Raw genomic sequence first — 22,264 nt, 5'->3', positions numbered from 1 at the left:
CTTCTCTTCCTGTTTGTGCATGTGTATGTGTGTGTGTGTATGTGTGTGTGTGGGGGGGGGGGGGGGGGGTGCGTGTACGGGTGATTGTTGAGAACGAAATGAAGAAACGTGGCAGAAATCATGAAGACAAAGACGAGCCGTGCGTGTGAAGAGGCCGCCGCTGTTTTAAATATCACCTTTACTGAATGCGTTTTGTGGGTCAGAGTGTGTCAGCGTGCAGGAAATCGTTGCGAAACGTCCGATCTAAGTTCGCGCGCCTGCAGCAAAGGCGCTACGCCGTCTGCTGCCTGCGCGAGCCCATGGAGCTCGCGAGACGGATATTTCGCTTCCTCTCGGGTGGAAAAACAAGGCTGGTAGATGTGGGCGGGGACTGTGGGGTGTTGTCAAATGAGAGGTGGACCGCGGCGCTGGAACCCCACGTGGGATCTGAATTCGAAACAGCAGCGACAGGCTGCGGTCCAATCACGCTCGGGAAAGATATTCATCCTGACGCGGATTGGCTCGCTGTTTTTCACTGAGTCCCCTCACTCGTCACGTTTAGCCCGGTGTTATTAACCCTTCTGATACCGGACAGGAAGGAGCTGCCCTGCTCATAAAACACAACCCGCGACGCAATAGCCAAATGTGAATTAATGAATGATTCAGAGGCGGATTGTTTTAAGAAACGTGATACATCAGTTAATCCAGCCGGATTCAAAGCTTCGTTTTTAAAGAAAATGCATGTAAATCGTAGAAAACCACATGTACCAGCCAAAGCAAAGCTGCAGCTTTTTAAGAGTGCGCGTTGCCCTGATCGTAATTAAATCAACATGCAAGAGGACCAAAAAGATTAAAAGCACATGAGAAAAGCATGCTTAGAAGTGAGGTATAACCCACATTCACACATTTAGGTTGAGAAAGCAGAGGCGCAAATCTGCTCGTGTTGTATTGTCTACACCGCGCTTTACATGTCAGGGGAACAGACGCACACACGGTGACTAGAAATGATTGAATCCCCCATCCCCGAGCGGCGCCGTGTTTTCACTGCACTGATGTTATACATTTGATGAGGCTACAGCTTGTTGTGGACGTCTTTCGGGTTTCTTCTAGGTTCCCCCAAACGGAGACATTAAAAGAAACCATTTAAAATAACACTAAAGTGCTTCCCTCCTACACTATGCAGTCACACAGGCACCAACTCCGTCAAACCGAGCATCAATCTTCTCCCTCTCTCCCTCCCTCCCTCTCTCTCTTTCTCTCTCTCTCTCTCTCTCATATCCCTCTTTCTCTCCTCCCTCCCTCTCTCAAACCACCCAAAGTAGACCGACAGACAAGGCGCTCATTAAGAAGGCACAGCAACAGGATTACACCGCCTCTTAGCGGTGATTTGAGAAATTGCAACGCAAGTGTTTCGGTCGTTGGAATGAAAAGAAAAGGGCGAATTAAACGAATTTTTATTGCATTTTCTTTTATAATGTAAGTAGTAGAGACTGGAAAATGGATATCAGAAGATATTTTACAGTCCTCATCTTGCCATGTTTGGAGACTGGCTGGATCGCACAAAACACTTTAAACAAAACAAAGAACGGACTATTTGACTGAAAGAATAATGTAAACCCCTCATGCAAATCAATGTTCTGCAGAGATTAAGTGCCAGTCATCAACATGTTTTGACCCTGGTACAAGGCTGATATATTCTCCTTAAACAAAGTAAAGCTATACAATGCACTACAAAATGGATTTTTTCATATTTGACATACAAAGTCAGTTCTTGACAGTGAGACAGACTTTAACAAAGAAAAGTCACGGCAAAACAGCTTCTTTTGGAATACTTTTGCTACAGCAGCAAGAAGTGGACTCAAAGATTTGATCCAGCTGATCTCTCTTTCATTCACTTCACAACCTCTGGAAGTAAACTGAAGGAGAGGGATGTGAGAGAGAAACTCACAGGGCAGATAAAAAAGGCCGATGAGGAAACTGAGGGAAAGACTGAGCGGAGGAGTGTGTGTGTGTGTGTGTGTGTGTGGGTGTGTGTGTGTGTTTGTGTGTGTGTTTGGTGGGGGGGCAGCACCCTACTGCTCCAAGTAATGGCAGAATAGAACTTAATAGGGTAGAAAAGGGCTGGAGGCTGTTAACGTACAGCGGTCATTTTGAATTCTCAATTCTCTCTCATCCCTTCTTCCGTTTTCCCCAGCTTCTTACATCTTTATGTAATTTTCCAATTTTTTTCTCATGCTCCCTTCCCATCCCTTCTTTTCACCTCCTTCACCTTTTCTCCATCTGCTTATTCCGTCCCTCCAATCTTTCCTCTGTCCATCCCTTCTTTCCCTCTGTGCCTCATCTCTCATCCCTTTCTCACCTCCCTCCTCCTGCCTCTCTGTCTCCTTGGAGGAGGTGTAATGATAGCTATTTGAGTGTCATCAGAGGACCGCTGTAATGGCTTCTGAAGCACCATCCCACGGTTGCCACGGTGAACCTGGCACAGCACAGCCATCGTCCCAGAATAAGGGTTGGGGGAGGGGTTGGGGAGTGAGGGGAAGGGGGGGGGGGTCATTTGGTTGGCTATTGACAGGCGTCACCACACAGACATCAGCAGACGATGACGAAGGAACCCCAGGGGCCACTGGGAGCGAGCTAATGATGTGTGAGATAGGATACATATGAGGAGGAAGTGTAGTAATAGTGATAATATTGGTAGTGAGGAAAATAATATTACTGATAACAATAACACAATATGAATTTTTTGATTTGTGAGTCATGCGACTGTCTCCTCCTCTGTCGTTCCCCCCACTGTCTGCAGCATGTTTACAGTATGTGTGTGTAAGTATGCATATGTTCATGTGTCCCTGCTGGGAATACAGATGCGAACCACAAGAAAGGTGAACTCTGGTAAATAACTATTATATTAGGTATTTTTTTGTTGATCTATGTGTGAGAAATGTGGAACCTTGATGAAGTTTAAGATTCCTCCTCCTCCTCTCTAACTGACCTAATTCATTGGATCATTTAACAGCGGGTTGTAAAACTTTTTTTCTTAATGACAGGAAACCCCAGGATGAGGTTTTAGGATGTCCATCATATTGTGCATGTGTGTGTGTGTCTGTGTGTGCGTGCGTGTGTGTGTGTGTGTGTGTGTGTGTGTGTGTGTGTGTGTGTGTGTGTGTGTGTGCGTGCATGCTTTGTTTATCGCGTATTGTGTAAAGCGCAGCAGTTCATGTCTGGGTCAAGAGGAGTAAATCTTTGGGTGGGTGGTGTTTGCTATGAACTCTGGGACCCTTTGCTGACCTCTGCATGAGCATTCGTGTGTGTGTGAGATGTTGACATATATGTTGCTGGGGTCAGTGAGTCTTTGTGTATGCTCGTAGCCAACATATAGAGAGTTGTTTGTGTGTGTGTGTGTGTGTGTGTGTGTGTGTGTGTGTGTGTGTGTGTGTGTGTGTGTGTGTGTGTGTGTGTGTGTGTGCAGTACTGATAGATTATACAGGTTGCGATGATTGGTTTGAGGATTAAATGGATTCTAGAAAAGACACGTCTGTTTACTTCACAAAGAGGAATTATAGGCTGATTGGCAAGGTTGATTACTCATGCACACACCCCCAACTACTCGTGCACACATTAATTCAAAAAGCCCATATGTTGATGAGCTCACCGTTGTCCTAAACGCATACGTCATCTCCAAAATTCGAATCTGAAAACCGGCTCCCTTGGCTTCGAGGAAACATTTCCCATTAGAAGTGGCCCAGAGAGCGTGAAATCAGAGAAGGTATGTAACTAAACACTAAGCATAGGCAAGTAAGTGGAGCCGTACCCAGGCAGCGACCCCAAAGGAGCAGGGAGTACTCTGGTTACCCGACTGTGTGTTGATGTGCATGTGCGTGTATGTGTGTGTGTATTTGCATTGTTTCTACTTACCTGTCTTTAAGTGTCGCACATCGAGGCAAAGAGCAGAAGCTCAGAATAAAGCAGAGAGTCAGAGAAAGGCAGGATTATACACACAGAGGGTTAGAGAGCAGCAGAGCAGGAAGAAAAGGATGGGAGGAAAAAGTAACAGAGACAGGTTTAAGATTACAGAGGCGAGCGCCCTTTGTCGCTGGGTTCTGCTGTGATGGATTGCTTGTATGGAGGGAAGGAGTGAAGGAGTCCTTCAGCGAGCTACCATAAAATTAGTGGGACCGCTGGGACGTTCTTCTCCACTGATCAAAACTTTGACTGACAAACAGAACGGTGGAGGGAGGTGAGAGTGTTCGCATGTGATCCAAAGGACGTGCGAGAACTAAAACCCCGAGGAGGGTCAGACAAGGGGAAAAGGTGGTCGAGCCTTCAACGGAAGAAAAGGAAAAGAGCTGAGAAAGGGAGGCTGAGGCTGGTGACGAGTAGTCAAGAACCAAATTAGCCCGCAAAGAAAGGGGGCCGATGCCGGTCCTGAGTCTAAAGAAAGATCAAGGTTGACTTGAGTCTTTGCTGCCTCCGACTTGATTAAGCTGACGAGGAGTGGTGGCGGAGTGGGGGGACCAAGAGAACCAGCGGGAGAAGGCGAGGGGAGAGACAGAATTACAAGAGGACGCTTGCTGAAAGAAGCCTCTTAAGTCTAGGAGCTGGAATTAGAGCCGCGGAGACTGCAGAGTGCAGAGCCACAAAACCACAGTAAGTAAATTAGGAGCCTGTTGCTGGAAAAATGTCTAATGAAGCCATGGGTGGGGGAGGAACTTGTGGTTTTACTAGTGCTGTATGTACTGCACCTTAATAAATTGATTTCCTGTCTTCAAAGTCTTTCTCATGTCATCAGTGTACATGACTTCATCTCCTTCCTTATTCTCATTTCGAAAAAACCTGATTCTTCTATTCTACTTCTATATATTCCTGACCTCTGTCCACTCTATTTGCAGCTGTTTCTTCCTCCCATGGTCTTCCTCTTCCTTCTCCCACATTCCTGAATCCCCAGTTGAAGATGCCAGCGAATGGAAATCATCCCCTGAAGCTTCAGTTTGGTCTGATCAACCATGAGGGGCGCTACCTCACTGCTGAAACCTTTGGCTTCAAGGTAAAAATTAATTTAAGAAATGCGTACGGACATTTTGTTGGTTGTGATAAAGTACTTCTCGCTCGCTGTCTGAACATTTCCCCCTGTTTCAGGTGAACGCCTCAGCACCCAGCCTAAAGAAGAGGCAAATATGGACTCTAGAGCAGGACCTTCAGGACACACAGGTGGTCTACCTGCGCAGCCACCTGGGACGGTACCTGGCCTCCGACAAAGACGGCCGGGTCACCTGCGAGGCCGACGGTCACAATTTGGACTGCCGCTTCCAGATCGTGGCTCAGTCAGATGGTCGCTGGGCCCTGCAGTCGGAGCAGCACCTCCGCTTCTTCGGCGGCTCTCGCGATTACCTGTCCTGCTTCGCTCAGGTCATCACGGACGCCGAGCTGTGGGCGGTACACCTGGCCCTGCATCCACAGGCCAACCTGCTGTCGATGGCCCGCAAGCGCTACGCCCGGCTCTCTGTGGAGGATGGCGAAATCCCCGTGGACGTGAACATTCCCTGGGGGGTCTCAGCACTCCTGACCTTAGTCTACCTGGATGGGAAGTACTGCCTCAAGACCTGCGACGGGCGCTTCCTGGGCAACGATGGGAAGCTCCTGACGCAGAGTGGGAGGACCACAGCCTACACGCTGGAGTTTAAGTGCGGGAAGTTGGCCTTTAAAGACTGCGAGGGGAAATATTTGTCTCCAATGGGGCCCACAGGCACACTGAGGGCGGGCCGGTGCTCCAAGCCTGGCAAAGATGAACTGTTTGACTTGGAGGAAAGTCACCCACAGGTGGTTCTGATTGCGGCAAACGGGCGATACGTCTCCATACGACAGGGTAAGAATGAACAGGATGGTCAGCTCTTTGAGATATTTTAGTCCCACAAAGCCCTAAAGTCTTACTCAGATTCCTAAATGTCATATTAAATAAAGGAGGATGACCTTTTGTGCCACCGAGGATGGACACACAAGCCCCCGGCTGACGCATGCTGACCTACACACCAGCGCATACATAATGAAGCAGAGACACAACTTACACTACAACTACAACTGCTATTACTAGAGTACAGTCATGTACAAAGTTTAGGAGTTTAAGATTGACTAATTCTGAATATTCATGGTTAAGGGGAACAGGAGAATCTCTAGTGACTGGTAGCTGTGCGATGCAGAGTAATCATGGGTAGTGTAGTCTGTGCATCACCGTGCACTGATATCTGATTGGATATCAGCTTCTCTCTTGATAAACCTGGACAGATGAGACGGACATTGGAGACTATCGCTCTCATCGGAACACCGGAGACAATCTGTTTTGTTGTTTGCGAGTGATTTAGGTTTGCAGCTGCGATAAATTAGAGGGTCAAATAACAGATCTTTGGGGGTTAAGCACAAACCTGTGTGGGGGAAATCAATTGCAATGAGTTGAGCCAAGAGTTTTGTGTTAAACTCTTGTGTTGCCAGAGAGGAAAATCCCTGAAAGGGTTGAGGAAAATGACGCAAACATGACACAAGTCCTAAGATGACTAAGCCCAATAGCTTTTTTTTTTTTGTAGTCCCCTTTTGTTCCTTCTCAAATGTCCCTCCCAGCTTTTGTGGAAATGTTAACACCCTCCAGGCTCGCCGCGACAGCTGTTTAACTGAAATGGCGTGCAATAATATGCTTATTCTGTATAATACAGTGTATTTATTCCCATGTCAGGCCTGTGAGAGGGTGTCATTCGACCGGCACGTACAGTAGGCATCACACAGTGCTCCTATTCTGATGGATTAGTCCGTGTGGACCTATAGTCCATGTGCACACTATAAAAGCGTAACGGCGATGCTCATATTTCAGCTAACCAAAAGAACACTGAAACCACTTGCCAAGTGTCCAGTTGCTGATCGTTGGAATGGTTTGCTGCTCTCATTTGAAATTGGAGTTTTGGTGGATTAGCATACACCAACAATCCTTGTTGGCATTCTCGGCCATGACACCCATACGTAAGCTACAGATTCTTGTCTGAGGGATTGAATTTCTTCAGCCGCGGGTGCTGTAACTGAACCACTCACACTTTGTACTAGTTAGCTGTGGGAGCAGCAGGCGGAAGGAAAAGAATGCACAGAAGCGCACACTATACAACGTATAGAGTGCTTCCAAAGAACACAAACCCTTTCTGCATGCTTGCGCTCTTTTCTCCTCCATCCTACACTTGTTCTGCACAAACAAAAGCTTTATCTTCCTCCAAATGCACTCGCCCACACATAGCCATACTGCCCTGCTGGGGCAAGTGGTGATGTGTTGTTTTCTTTTCTTTTTTTTTTTGCATTTTTTGTTTTGAATTATTAATGAAGTTGAGAGCCCTGTTCCTGGAAGGCAGTAGTGGTGATGGGGGGGGGGGGTCTGCTTTCAGAAACCCGAGCTGCATCTCACCTGGGGCCAAAGCTTCTGGTCGGCTTGGTCCCAAATAGACTGACTAACTCTGACCTCACTCAGTGCTGATGTGCTGCTGAAAATGTGTTGATGAGTGTTAATAAGCTGCATTTAGTAATATTTATGTAGTGTTGAAGGTTTTAATAAAGCAGTGAGAAGCATACATGTAAGAGAGAGAGAGAGTGTGTGTGTGTGTGTGTGTGTGTGTGTGTGTGTGTGTGTGTGTGTGTGTGTGTGTGTGCGTGCGTGTGTGTGTGTGTGTTTGTATGCTTCCCTGATGTGTGGCACAGCTCTGACATTGTGTCCCTCATCACCTCCACTTCCTACTGTCACACTCTGCCCTGAACGTAAGGAACGAATCAGCAAAAGACCCAACCTTTCCATCAGAACCAAACACATGTGGAAACATACAAATATGATGCATGTGGAGACACACATATATATCCTGGGGGAGACAAACGATGGATTAAGAGAATGAATGGATTGAAGGCCAAAAAAGAAAAAACCCATAGAAATGCAGTTATAAAGGATGAGGGGGTTGGGCAAAAAAAAAAGAAAATAAGGACAAGAGAGACAGTGGCATCTTCTGACCATTAATAATAGATGTCATAGCCATCTATGGCTGATGGATTAGTTAGGCTTGCTCCACATGCACACTGCAGGTAAGAAAGTGGAGCTGGATATAGGATGTGAGCCAAAATGTGGCCCAGCTGATGTTACTGCTGAGTGTGTCCGCTGCTGTACTGTGGGGAGTGTTCTGATGAGCGCGCCGTAGTCCGGGGCTCCGCTTGGATGACATCTTATTTTACATGCTTGGGTCAACTGCTGCGGCAAGGAGGGACAGCAGTGAACCTATTGCTAGCCCACCTTCACCGGCTTGCATTTCACCATATCTAATCTTTCGCCGCCACTTTTCCCCCCGATTCTCTCACTTCCTCCGTCCCTCTCTCCCTCCTTGGGCTCCTTGCCTTTCATCTATCAGATAGCACCCACGAGGTCCCAGCTGAGCCCGGTCGGAGGATCATTTCTGGGATGAATTAGTGTGAAATGGACACATGGAATAGGTAGACAAAGCATGACATCGAGTCGAGATGAGAGAGAATGGGAGTGATGGGCCCCCAGGCGTAGGTGTAGAGTGGAGGGGCAGAAATTTATGCTTCAAATGCACTTAAGATCAATGATAATTTCACCAGATGTAAGACCTCATGATACCTAGTTTATGGGGTGTGTATAAAATATGATTAAAGTGTCCTGGTAGCTCAGTAACCATGACATCTTTGTCGCATGTCATCACATTTTTTTCATTCTACAGTTTCTACACTCAAATATCACATCAGGGAGCGGGGCACCCAAAGACTCACACAATCACAACGTAACACATTTACGCCACCAGAACTAACGATGATATTAATATAAAACGTGAGTAAAATATACATCAAATGTGTAGGTAATCACAAAACTCTGATGCAGCCTCTGGTGTGCACGTGCATATGCATGTGCATTTGCGTGGGATTATGTAAATTTACATTAAGTGCATGCATCAGGGTGACCTCAGTAGCAAGAGGATTGCATATTAATCAATGGATGGACGGTTTAACACGGAATTCTGACATCTGCCCCTATGAACCAGTGACATTTTCATTAACATTTTAGATTTAAAAATCACCTATTAGCTTGCTGAATTCCTAACTAGTTAAGTCCTTTTCCATCACAGTATCACCTGAATATTAATGGTCCACAGTCAACATATATACAGTCCATACTCCATTTATCCACCCTGAATTCTGGATAGTGTCAAAAACAGAAAACTGTGAGTTTGAAACACTTTTTAGCAATTGAACGTTGAAAATAAAGGCAGCCCTGCTGGGCCGCCACACATTTCATGGTCATTTTGCGTCTGATACCAGACATTAAACTCTGATTCAGAGGTTGATTTGTGCAAGTTTGCTTTTGTTATCATTCTTTTGTAAAGTTAATAAGTAAATGAAAGAAGCTTTTGTCTGTTTCTGTTCTCAAGGCAACAGATATTGACATTCAGAGTTGCAAAAGTCATGTATAGTTTGTAAATTTAGATTTTTGCATGCCATCAATTTTGATCACGCATATTCCGTTAGATGGAGGGTTGAAACTTTTCCAAAAACAATTATGTGAACATCCTGCTGAGGGTGGATCCCAAAGTCTTCTGGTCTTTTCTTGTTTTGGCTTCATTCTTTCATTGAAGGGATTGAGGGATTGGACGGGTAGCACTTGAAAGCTGATTATATCAGATCCCCGCTGTGATGTGGGCACGTATGAGCTGGGTCAGAGGTGGGGGTGACGGCAGGAGGCTTCTCGGATAAGAGGGGCCAGTGAGGGAGGCAGAAGAGGATGACCAGGGAAGATATCGGGGGGATGCTCACAAATCTCTGTTATTAAAGGATTAAGGAACTGAATTGGAGATATTCTGGGATGCATGTAATTTGAGATTTAGCTCGTCTCAATCTGTTAATTCATTGTTGTAAACAAGCATCTTTCATGCAAACATGTTTGATGCCAACATTTTGGCAACCTAATTACAGTACATCGCAGGTTTATTCATGTATATATAGATCATAAATCTGGTGCACAGCCTTGCGGTGAATGTCTTTGTTTTTTCTTTACTAACAAAGATATTTATTGAGAGTATGGACAAGGTGCGTACAGAGAAAATGCACGTTTCTGTAGCTCAGTCGCACCCTGGCAGTTTGAGCTACTTAGAAATGACCAAGCATCCCAGGATCAGACGTGATTACCAGCTCATTCATGCTGGGTCAATCCAAACTTAATAATGCGGCCAGAGTAGCAAGCTGCCGTGTTGCTTTCTGCAGCTATTGCTGCTTTAAACACAACCCTGCAGCCTAACAACTGTAAACTAAGCACGTGAAATGATAAGATGCTCATGCCAGGATGCACTTGCCATGTCCCTCTCAGGGGTCAGCCTCGCAGCCAATCAGGAGGATGAGACAGACATGGAGACCTTTCAGATGGAGTTCGACAAGGAAACCAGGAAGTGCATGTTCCGAACCAGACAAGGGAAATACTGGGCGCTGGTGGCCCATGGAGGCATCCAGAGCACAGCCACTGAAGCGTGAGTGAAGCCTCTTTGATCAGAGCTGCAGGCTCTCATCGATTGTGCGTGTTCTCTAATGTTATGAACCGTTTTTGATGTGTCTTCCATATTGATGTGATTATTATGCTCATATAATACTCATGAAAATATAAATGTTCAGTCTTGAGATGTTCCAGCCTTGAGAAAGAGAATTCCATGACAATGGTTCATTAAATGTGTGCAGACATCACACAATATAGCTTTTCAAAATCAAGTCAACCATAGAATTACCTGAGTTATTTTATTTATTTATCTATCTATCTATCTATCTATCTATCTATCTATCTATCTATCTATCTATCTATCTGTTACCCGGTACTTCTAACTTTAGGTCAGCAAGCACCATGTTTTCATTGGAGTGGATCAGCCGCAAGGTGGCGCTCAAAGCTAATAATGGAAAATACATCTGCACTAAGAAGAACGGCCAGCTGCTGGCAGTCAGTGACTCCGCAGGTGATACAGACATATGTAGTTCTCTTCAGCCCTTTTCTTTCACGTACACATCAACCATTTACTTTGCCTTCTTTTCCATCAGGTGAGGATGATCTGCTGAGTCTGAAACTGATCAACAGACCCATGCTGATTCTGAGAGGCGAGCATGGATTCATCTGCCACCACAGGAACGCCAACACGCTGGACGCCAACAGATCCATCTATGACATCTTTACTCTGCAGTTCAGTAATGGCGCCTACCACATTAAAGGTCAGTTTATATGTGTTCTGATCTAAGATAGAATTTTTCCGCGCACAGTCCAACCTGCCATTTAATTTAAGGCCCCATATGTTCCACAGCTGTTTAACCTCTGACCTCTACAGGTGTGGACGGTCGGTTCTGGTATGTGAACAGTGCTGGGCTTGTGTGTTCTGATGGGGAAGTGCCTGAGAATTTCTCTCTGGAGCTGCAAGAACACGGTCGCCTTGCCATCCGCGGCAAAAATGGAAAATATCTTCATGGAGATCCGGGTGGTACTTTGAAAGGAGATGGACTCTGTCTGAGCAGCTCAGCTCTGTGGGAATATTAAAGCCTCCACTATTAACAGTGTTGCATTTGAACCTCAAGTTACTCTTAAATAAAATAATTCCAGACTAGACTGTACCCCTCCATAAGTTGGCTGATAGAAGACTGAAAAGAACTCAATATTAATCAAAAGACTTTTTAATTACTATAAGTGGGTTTTCTTTTGTTAGTTTGTTTTTTTGAGTAAGGTTTGAATGTAAAAAGTAAACTGACTGTGAATGTACAGAGGGTTTGTTTGGTCTTTTCAGAGGTGTTTTTGTTCTCTCCTTCCTCTAGCAGCCATGCAGTAATGTCCTGACGTTGCAGATTCTGCAAAATGAAATGTTTTTAATGTAAAATGACATATTTCATTTAGCCTAAAAACATTTTAGAAGTACTTTTCATTGCTTTGCAAATTTAAAAATGAATAAAAGCCAAGCAGTATATGCATGAAGAGTATAGCATTTGATATTTACCTTTGTGGAAAGGTTGCTAAAGATGGCTCCATTTTTTCCTTCAAGAATAAGTTATAAGGTTCTTGTTTGAATGTTGAACCAGTGCACAAGGTGACTTTCATGTCTGTGAAAGCACTTTGAACCAAGTATAAGCAATGCTGGTTTCACATTTTTCACTTTACTGTCCAAATGATCCACATCACACATATTCAGCCCCCCCGGAGTTTTTGATAATTATTCAATATAAAAAGTTTAAACAATGGATAGATTGTCCTTTGTAATGTGCCTAAATAATAGAAAACATTTTATTATTGCTTCTCAATATTACCTAAAGGTTAAAAAAAAAAATACACAAGTTTATAGATTTAAATACTGTAATCTCATTGGGGGCAAATACTGTTTTTTTTTTTTTTTTACTGTGTTCATTTTAATTTTCAAATTCAAGCAATTCATAATGATCTTTATTATAAATGGCAGGCATTATTCAAGTGTGTATATATACTTATACAGCACAGGGAATAGCAGGTCTGGGAAAGCTGAGATCTACAGCAGTTCAGTACCTGAAGGGGAGAAACACATCACAGCCCCTTTAACAATAGTCTTCCACTTGTTTGTAATGGTTTTAACAGCAGAATGACGACCAAAGTCTGACGTCTTCATTGATTCTGCCTTTCTGAATAATAACGTGTGTGAGCTTTATTAAATTCCTAGTCAGCCACTAATGTGGTCATGAACGTTTTCTGTGCACGTCAGGCCGACACACGGCTGCAACATCCTTATTGGACCATTAACTGGGGGAAAAGCACCCATCTGTGGAGTAGAGTTACAGCACATAATGAAAAAGAACGAACCACTTAGGAATATAAATGAAAGACAGATGTGTTTACAAATATACAAAACACTGACAATAGACAATGGAGATTGAATTGTTTTTTTAAATTCAAATGGAGAAAAGACCAGTGACCCAATGGTAAAAGCCAAGGACAGCTAATTGATATTGCCTGGAGAAAAAGAAAACATTTAAATTACAGGATGATAAGAGGATTTTCTCTAAGGTCCCTGTAAACGCTATGAATACACTGGGGATTCTGTGTTCCAGACGCGCCCGCGCTGAAGGCCCCAGAGACTCGATGGTGCTGGATCTGCTGTAAAAGATGCTGAGGAGAGAGGAGGAGGAAAGAAGTGAGAGCCGAACAAAACAAAACACTTGAGTTTTGCTGGAACTACTGCAGGGATTTTTCAGGGCCATTAGAAAAATACTGATACTATGCAACAATGCCTGGGCCTGCCACATTTGATTCCATTCATTTTTTTTTTTATTATTATTAAAAAAAAGATTTCTAAAGAAACAATAAGAATTGTTACCTCAACCCGCAGCGTTGCCTGTCTTAATCGCAACCTGTGGACATTCTCTCGAGAAGTCGTTTCTGGTGCCTCCTGCAACAGGGTCTGTCACCCACCCACAGGCAGGGACACACTTCAGACTTCTGGTTCTACAAATCAAAAGGGGTGTGCTCATTTCTCTGCATGTGCACGTACCTGTAACCGACGCAGAACAGCATGATGCAGTCCACAGACTGCAGCCATGAAAGAGCTCTCCATCTGAAGCAGCACTGTGGTCAAGGACCCCTGCCTCCCTGTGCCCTCCTCCCCAACAATTACCTGGAAAACATATTTCATGCAAATGTTTGCAGATTTATGACAAATAATGAACTGCACAGGGATCAGCGTTCACCTCTTTTGCTGTTAATTTGACTGCGTGTCCATTTGGACCTCGAGCATGGAGAACCGGGCCGCTGATCTGGTCTCCAGTGTGTCCTCTCCTCACTCCTCCACAGCCTTCAGACAACAGCCACTCCAGGAAAGAAACGCACCGGCTTTGAGCATGACCCTCCAAATCTGAGCTTTTGGATCCTTTTGTATTCTTCAGTAACTCCGATGACACCTGCACGCTTGCTGAATACCTCTCAGGCCTTAAAGCGCCCCCCCGCCCCTCGTCTGCTCCTCTGCGCCTAAACTGGTGCGAGTTTATAAAAGCCTGGATAGAATCCGCTGCTGCATTGTTGCGTTGAGCCGTGTCCTTTTTCAGAGCATCCTCGGGGCCATTCAGCCGCAAGGAGTGTAACCAATCAACCCACAGCGTGTTCAGCGGCAAATTGATGCAGGAATTCTGCAAACCGGGACAGTTGGCCTCCTCCGCTCCCAGCAGACTCGAGAGGGAAAAGTTAAGCGAGCAGCTCACCATGAAGGGGAAGAAGGCCTCACCTGCATCTGCTAGAGGCAGCGACACTTCTAATGTTTCTCCGGGATTAACATTTTGGAACGGGAATGAATAGTTTGTTGATGAACAATGACCTCCTTCGCTGGGGGGGTAGGACAGAGAGGATACACAGATGGACAACGTCCAGCCCTGCTCCAAAGCATAAGGGCTTGAATTATCAAGGACACATGTCAGGTTCAGGGAATCCCTTTGAAGTAATCGGCTCCATTCAGTCACAGCACGACATCTGATTGGCTTCCTGTCAGAATGTTCTTCTATCTTTGCACTTGCAGTCAGCAGGAAGCTGATATTGATGACATGGTTTAGATGCTTCAGGACCTGGCTTTTGGACTTGATGGCAGATTTCAGCACTGATGCTCTAAAGGGAAAATGATGGATAGGTTATATTAATACACATGAATGTTCTTTCGTTTTATTTAGAGAATACTTTAATGGTATTTTGCTTCTTTGGTGGATATCATTGTATAATTCTACAGCATTCCAAATTTCACCAAAGTCCCTTTCTTTCTGTGGTATATTCTTTGCACATATTTCAATCTAATTCTAAGCATCTTTTATTACAATTCTCTGTAATAAATATAGAATCCATTCAATAACGCTCCTTGGATAGTTAAAAGGAAATCATGCTGCTTTACCTTTCACAGACATCCCCGATAGCAGACAGGAGGTCTCTGACACTGCGGCCAACCTGAGCCGTGGGACCCTTGGACGAGCCTGCATCTTCAGTCCTTCTACGGGTGGTGATCCTCTGGAGCTGCCCCCCAGCAGAGAGCCCCAGCAAGTGAACTTCACCCCCTGTTCAAGAAAGCAAGACAAGAGTTATTGGCAGTCACAACAGCAACAACACGGTTACAGGATTTCTTCATTTTCAACAAGAAATGTCAGAAACACCAGATTCCCTTCAGGTTACTTCAGAGCAGTGCATGCTAAAAGAGGAAAAAAAAGCACAAATGGAGGGGTGAATGACTTAAGACAGCAGACCAGACAGCCACCTTGCACACTGAAAGCAAGGACTACAGAGAAGTGATTTATATCCAAAAGGTAGATGCAAATAATTGTTTATTATCAGCTTAAATGCCTATGGTACAGTTGCTAGGCAGACACAGCGTCGCATTCACGTATACCGGAATTACCTCTGAAGGCTGAGCCCAGCATGCAAAGTAATGGATGTACTAATATTTGAATTAGATACACTGCCCTTTGTGTGTCTATTACCCAATTATTGCACCAACAACACAAGTGCAATTTGCACTTAGTCTTTGTTTTTAGAAGAAATGATTAAAAAATAAAGCAGCCTTGCGTAGGACCCATCAGCCACCGTGGAGCACAAAATACTTGGTCATCTACTTCCCGAGGGAAATGTAAAATCATTGCCTGCTGCAGACTTAATTACTAATGGGTACAATTTAAAAAAAAAAAAAAAAGATTGTGTCAATTCTACTCTCTTGAAAGTGATACCAAGAGTAGTTTAATACCCTTAACTACTCAGTTGTGTAAAATATTACAAAATGAGGGCAAAATCATCTTACCTGCAGTACTGCATGATAGTTCCGCTACAGCGATGATTCTGCAAACATTTAAGCTGGTGGAGCTTTGGTGCAGAGCTTCTGTCTTCTTGGACGTGTCTTCCTTTCCAAGTGATCCACTTCGCAGATCTACTTTCAGGAGATCTGATCCAATGCTGTAGTAAAGGGTGTTATTAACTATGCAGCCACACATCAAACTCCCTGGCAAACGCCTATCAAGGAAACAAGCTGTGTTATTCCCTTCCCCCCTTTCCTGTTGCCCCTTTCCTGTTCTGATCAGCACCACTTGCCCTCGTTCACCAATTGTCACCAAACATTGTGCATGTTCAGGGCTGCTTTTATCTAAAGATGTTCCAACAAAAATAACAGGCTCCTCCAGGCTGTATAGAGCTCTGGGGCGACATCCTGGCAAACGCAGGGGGAGAAAATACAAGCATCCATCAGGCAGGCCGCAAAGAACAACTGGTGATTCAGTGAGCGCTGCGTCGATTCCAAAGAGAAGTTTGAAGAGGAGCGGATCAATGCAGACATGGTCATCGTTCACTGTCTCTGGGGGACAACTGCACGCTGATGACAGTGTTTTATTGCTATAGTGGACACAAATAAGCACAGGTCTCCTTTTCACTGTCCTCTCTTCATTGTCATCTGAGGATGATGCAAGACTGAAAGATGTAAGCATCTCGAAGCTGTTTGTCACTGTTTGTTTCTGTGAACGGTACCGAGTCAACGCCCAGTGGGGGGCTTTCAGAGAAATTATCACAAGTTCAGTTCCAACTAAGAGCAACGACAAAGGTCCTTCTTCTGGGACAACCAAAAACTTCGAAGAGATTTTCAGCTCAGTTGGACAAGATGTGTCAGCGCACTGCCCACTGAAGACAAAGACAAAAGGACATGTTCTGACAGGATTCAATTAACCCACACACGTGTCCAAACCTTAGAATGACATCAAATTGTCCTTCATATGGCTCCATACCTGGAAGGCAGCAGTTGAAAATCAACGCAATAAACTCCACACATACAGGCAACATAGAGATTGCATTTGTCGTGGCTCTGAACAAGGTCATTGACAGGACTAGGAAACTGGAGGACAGCCTACAAGAAAAACAAAGGAAAAACAACACTGGAGTAACATTGCAATTCCCATCTGACTGTAGACTGTGTGATTTACTTGCCATTAGTTTTCTCTCTCGTGTACTGAAGACGTAGATCTCGTCGCAGCCAGTGCATAGGAAAACATCTCTCTCACTCACAACCATTAACTTTGGCGAGCAGGATGTTCCTATGAACCCAAACTCTGCCCAAGTCTCCACATCACACCGTTCCAGAGCCATAGCACCAATAGATGACACCGGATCACTAGTCTAGCGAGAATTACCCTTAACACAGTTAAAATGAAGAAAAGTTAAATGTGTTGGTAAATGCGGGCGACATATTTTGCCACCGGATGTTATTAAAAGATAGGTTCCGCGCTAGGTGCGCTGAGCCTGTTATCGCGAAGAACTACATTATCCGTGATGAAAGCGGAAGTCCAACTCGAAAAAGTTGGCGTCTTTAGAGCAGACCAATAAATTCACACTCTTATTCTACTAAAATGTAATAAAAATATTATTTTATTAATAGTGTGCTTTGCTGCTATTCACCCACGATAATACAATTCTACATCTTTTGTCATCCACGAAGAAGCGGAAGTACAGATGCACGTGGTCCCCAACGGCCAATCAAAGCGGTCAGAGCGACCAGACGCCAAAATTTGAAAACGCCCTGTAGTTTGCGTCTTCTCACTGATAGTTCAAGCTAAAGGACGTGCTGTTTTATTTTAAACCTTAGTGACCATGGATCCATTCAACGACGAACATATAAAAATGTACTTCTACGAGAACAGATTGAAAACCTTCGAGGGATGGCCGTTCGAAGAAGGCTGTTCGTGCACGCCGGAAAATGTGAGTACATATTAAAAACGGTCAACTTTAGCATGGATAGCATTTAGAAACGAAGTGGAAGTGTCCCCGAGACAAATGCTCTAACCACACTAGTGCACCAAAATAACAAACTAAAACAACAAACAGGTCTAGTCACCCAGACCACCTTAAACCTACCGGGAAAGGTGCCTGCCCTGAAGCACACCAGGCCAAAAACTTCTAAAACCATTAGTGGACAAAGCACTAACGCTCTCTAACTGGGTAACCCAACCAGCAACAACTGTATGCAACATTTACGTTTAACCTGGCAAACATCAACTGCCAAGAAAACCCTGACAACCATTTCTTCAGGGATTTTTAAAATCCCGGACGAGCCCCCATTTGTTACGACTTGGCTCAAAGTTGTGACAAAAAGAGGGAATCAGCACACAGAAAGATCAAATCATCTAAATATTTTATTGAGAAACCCAAACCAAAATGATGAGACGGCCATGAGGTATGGTGGCAGCAGCCCTGCCGGAGAGAGACAAAGGAGAACCGCCCCTTTTATGCCCTCTGGCTCCTCCCAGCTCGCAGGTGAAACCAGTCTCTCTGATGACCCGCCCAGTCTCTGGGTAAACAAAACAAAACATGGGCAGGCCGTCACAATCATATTGATTTCAATTAAATATTGTCTTCCTCATTGTTAATACTAGTCGAGTTTGATATATTGTATGTATAGTGAACCTTATAATAGCATCATGTGTGTATATATATATATATAGTGTATATACATTGTATATATACTGTATATAAGGTAAGCTTGGGCAACAGTAACTCAAATAACTGCTCATTACAACCAAGGACAGTACAACATCATCTCTAAACACTCAACACGTGGAACCTTGAGGAAGACAGGCAACAGCAGCTGAAGACCACACCGGTGCCACTCCTGTCAGCTAAGAAGAGGAAAGTGAGGCTACAATTCATACATACTCACCAAAATTGGACAATTGAAGATTGGAAAAACATTGGCTGGTCTGATGAGTTGATTTTTGGTCAGAATTGGGCATAGATGAAAAGAAAGAATGGATCCAGACTGATGCTGAAGATCAGAATCAGAAGAATCAGAATCAGAAGAAGGTTTATTGCCATTGTTCATGTAATACACAGTATTACACAAACTAGGAATTTGTCATGGTGTGCCGCTGCGACATTCAACATAACACTAGACATCAACACCACACTAGAATAAGATAAATAAAATAAAATAAGACTTATATACAGTATATACATAAATAGTGAGTGGTAAGAAATAGTGCAGGTCCATGAGGAGTAATGTATTGTTTATGAGTCCGGCTGGCTGCTGTACATGGTGCTTAAGTGATAAGTCACTTGGTGTTCAGCAGCCTGATGGCAGAGGGGAAGAAGCTGTTAGTGTAGCAGGAGGTTCTGGTCCGAATGGACCGTAGTCTCCTGCCTGAGGGGAGGGGGGAAAACAGTCCGTGACCAGGGTGGGAAGGGTCGGCCGTGATCCGACCTGCACGCCTCCGGGTCCTGGAGATATACAGGTCCTGGATGGATGGAAGCCTGCAGCCGATCACCTTCTCGGCAGCGCGCATGACGCGCTGCAGCCTCAGTCTGTCCCTGGCGGTGGCACCAGCAAACCACACGGTGATGGAGGAGGTGAGGATGGACTCGATGATGGCCGTATAAAACTGCGCCAACATCCTGGGAGGCAGTTTGAGCTTCCTCAGCTTCCGTAGGAAGAACATCCTTTGCTGGGCCTTCTTGATGAGGGAGCTGATGGTTGGCTCCCACTTAAGGTCCCGGGTGATGGTGGTGCCCAGGAAGCGGAAGGAGTCCGTGATGGTGATGGGGGAGTCCATGAGGGCAAGGGGGGGCAAAGGGGCTGTAACTTTCCTGAAGTCCACAATCATCTCCACTGTTTTCTGAGCGTTCAGCTGCAGGTTGTTGTGTCCGCACCAGGACACCAGTCGAGCCACCTCCCTCCTGTAGGCAGTCTCATCGCCATTGGAGATGAGACCGATGAACAGCACGGGTGACTAAAACTTCACCCTCAAAGGAACCCTTTAGGTGGATGTCGGGGATATCTTTTCTTGGTACTCTTTGGGCCTCTTAGTACCAATACAGCATAGTTAATAACACTGCAGCCACCCTGAGTATAGCTGCTGACCATCTCTGTGGAGGTGGTGAAACGTGGGATCCGCATCATAAATATGCAGCAGACAAATCAGCAAGAACTGTCTGATGCCATCGTCATGTCAATATGGGCCAAAATCTCTTAGGAATATTTCTAACACCTTATTGAAGGTATGCCCCGAAGAATTATGGCAGTTCTGAAGGCAACAGCAGGTCCAGCCTTTTACTACGAAGGCATACCTAATAAAGAGACCGGTGGGTGTATATTAGGCAACAGTGTATTGGATGCATCCCTCTCATCACCAAGGCTTCATAGCTATTGGTATTTGGAAAATAGTGGTCCCATTTACATGATCATAAAAAGCCAATCAGCTGGTCTCTAGAGTTGTCACATTAGTCAAGTGATTATGTAAACGGCATAATATGATATGCTTTATCACATAACAGCAGTTATCTAATTATTGTAAAAATAGATTAATACACCTAGATTCCTCCTCAATGCTGTTGTCTGTGTGCACATATACCTGTTAATCTTATGTCTTTAGTTGCTTTGCCTCCGGGCATATGTTTACGAATGCACCAAACAGCAGCGACGTGGTCATGGTGCGCAGCAGCATAACATCAACAGAGCTCCTTCTAGCTCTTCACCTCTTGAGTCTACCATCACTGCATGTGTCCAAAGAAATCACTTTTTTATTGTTATCGTGTTTCTGAATTGCACGTAAACACATCAGATCTGACTGTCGCAATTATTTGATTACCCCCGTTATCTAATTTAAATGTCCACCTAAAGGGTTCCTTTGAGGGTGAAGTTTTAGTCACCCGTGCTGTTCGTCACTAGACTCAGATCAACCACGTAAACAACAGGAGTTGTTTCTGCAAACAGAATGACGTTTGTCTTCTCATCTTCTCCAATCTTAACAGACTTCTCTTATTTTGACAAACAGGATACATCTGGGTGCTGAGTGGTTGTAAGCAGCTTCAGCACTTTTGCAACACATTCCTCTTTCATTCCTCACTTAAAATCTACACATCACAGCATCTCAACGATAATAGTAATAACAACAATTCTTCTCACATTCCTTCTGTTCTAGAATATCCGATTCGCATCGTGGCTGTTGAATCTTGACAGCAGGCCTTTAGATGTTTTCCCCCAAGCCCAGTGTGATGTTCATATGCAAGAGTGACATTCGAATTTTCGAAAGTGACATTCGAATTTGGTGCAAGAATGTCTGACAGTAATTGTTCTCTGAACGTTTCCTCAAGAAACTCCAGAAATAACTGTTTGCTCTCGCCCACTGTTTAAATACTAAAGGGATTTGGCTGTCTGGTGAAACATAAGAGCTGTAAGAGAAATTCCTGGTTGTCTGATTGGAGAATCACTCTAGTGTTTCATTTTGAAATGCTAGTTTTATGTAAGTCCTATAAAACTGTAAGTCTGCATTCCATACATTTGCGTGTTTATGTTTTTTTCTCCAGATGGCCGAAGCAGGCTTCATCCACACGCCGGCAGAGAACAGCCCCGACACCGCCATGTGTTTCTTCTGCCTTAAAGAGCTGGAAGGCTGGGAGCCAGAGGACGAGCCAGTGTAAGGACTCCAATGCTCTGCTAATAAATGATTTTAACACAACTCTTTCTTTAAATGCCATTTAATGTCATCACATTCATGGCACATCACATTTAGCATTTGAATAATGAAACTACTGTGACTATTTGGGACTTGAAAAGATATGAAAATTTGTATTAACTAGTGATTTTAAAAGAATATGTACCGGTAAATGGAGTGATCACATTGGTTATTAATGGTGTTTGTGCATGACATTTTATTCTATTTGATGCCAGAAAGGAGCACAAATCGCACTCTCCATCCTGCCATTTCATCAGTCTGAAAAAGAAAGTAGAAGAGCTGACTGTGGAGGAGTTCTTCAAACTGCAGAAGGAAAGGCACAAATTTCTCACTGTACGTACCTTCAGGTGTTCGATGTGTCTGACACGGTGTGTAATGCAATCAGCTGTAGATTGAACGACGCAATTACAACCCGCCTTATTTGTTTCTTCCCACTCTGTTCTGTGGTTAAATTACACCTGCATCAGGGAGGAGGATTTCCTTGGAGAACAGGGGCTTTGAGAGTGACATCATCTCTTATTCAGATTTAATTTCCTCTGCTTACAGAACAAATCCTGTAACGAGGCCATCACCAAGTTTGATGTGGCAGCAAAACTGACACGAGCAGATATTATCAAGACCGCCATGAGCAAAGAGTGAGTGGAGAATAAAGTGTCAGAGCAAATGTGGCTGAAAAGAAAGATTTTCTCCTTTAGAGCAAAAATTGAGATACTGTACAGTTTTTTTTTATTTTTTTTATGTGATCTCTATTAAACTGCTCAACCAGTTTCTTTGTTTTTGT

The 22,264-nt window shown here is 44.3% G+C and overlaps 3 protein-coding genes across 4 annotated transcripts; 2 read left to right on the top strand and 1 right to left on the bottom strand.

Annotated features, from left to right (window-relative positions):
* The first annotated feature begins 3,726 nt into the window (after positions 1-3,726).
* fscn2b (fascin actin-bundling protein 2b, retinal) lies at positions 3,727-11,616 on the top strand. Its single transcript, XM_003961328.3, has 7 exons — positions 3,727-4,623; positions 4,866-5,020; positions 5,113-5,839; positions 10,358-10,514; positions 10,867-10,988; positions 11,071-11,238; positions 11,352-11,616. The coding sequence occupies exons 2-7, from the start codon at positions 4,928-4,930 to the stop codon at positions 11,555-11,557; spliced, it is 1,473 nt and encodes a 490-aa protein (XP_003961377.2). The 5' UTR covers positions 3,727-4,623; positions 4,866-4,927; the 3' UTR covers positions 11,558-11,616.
* Positions 11,617-12,189: 573 nt separating this feature from the next.
* On the bottom strand, positions 12,190-18,146 carry faap100 (FA core complex associated protein 100). 2 transcript variants are annotated; one of them, XM_029836794.1, is made up of 9 exons: positions 17,891-18,146; positions 16,967-17,170; positions 16,768-16,886; positions 15,798-16,663; positions 14,904-15,063; positions 13,723-14,626; positions 13,527-13,649; positions 13,353-13,436; positions 12,190-13,144 (listed from the first exon to the last, which is right to left on the bottom strand). In XM_029836794.1, exons 2-9 carry the CDS (start codon positions 17,123-17,125, stop codon positions 13,013-13,015), a joined length of 2,547 nt encoding a protein of 848 aa, XP_029692654.1. In that variant the 5' UTR covers positions 17,126-17,170; positions 17,891-18,146; the 3' UTR covers positions 12,190-13,012. The 2 variants fall into 2 exon arrangements, with proteins under 2 accessions (XP_029692654.1, XP_011602607.2); XM_011604305.2 differs by lacking the exon at positions 17,891-18,146 and having other exon boundaries at positions 12,360-13,144; positions 16,967-17,507.
* birc5a (baculoviral IAP repeat containing 5a) lies at positions 17,519-22,251 on the top strand. Its single transcript, XM_003961329.3, has 4 exons — positions 17,519-17,734; positions 21,335-21,444; positions 21,699-21,816; positions 22,030-22,251. The coding sequence occupies exons 1-4, from the start codon at positions 17,627-17,629 to the stop codon at positions 22,120-22,122; spliced, it is 429 nt and encodes a 142-aa protein (XP_003961378.1). The 5' UTR covers positions 17,519-17,626; the 3' UTR covers positions 22,123-22,251.
* Positions 22,252-22,264: the final 13 nt, after the last annotated feature.

The sequence above is a fragment of the Takifugu rubripes genome, chromosome 1 (assembly GCF_901000725.2).
Source record: "Takifugu rubripes chromosome 1, fTakRub1.2, whole genome shotgun sequence".
Taxonomy (NCBI): Eukaryota; Metazoa; Chordata; class Actinopteri; order Tetraodontiformes; family Tetraodontidae; genus Takifugu; species Takifugu rubripes.
The sequence above is the reverse complement of the archived record's forward strand: the minus strand, read 5'-3'. Positions and strand labels throughout refer to the sequence as shown.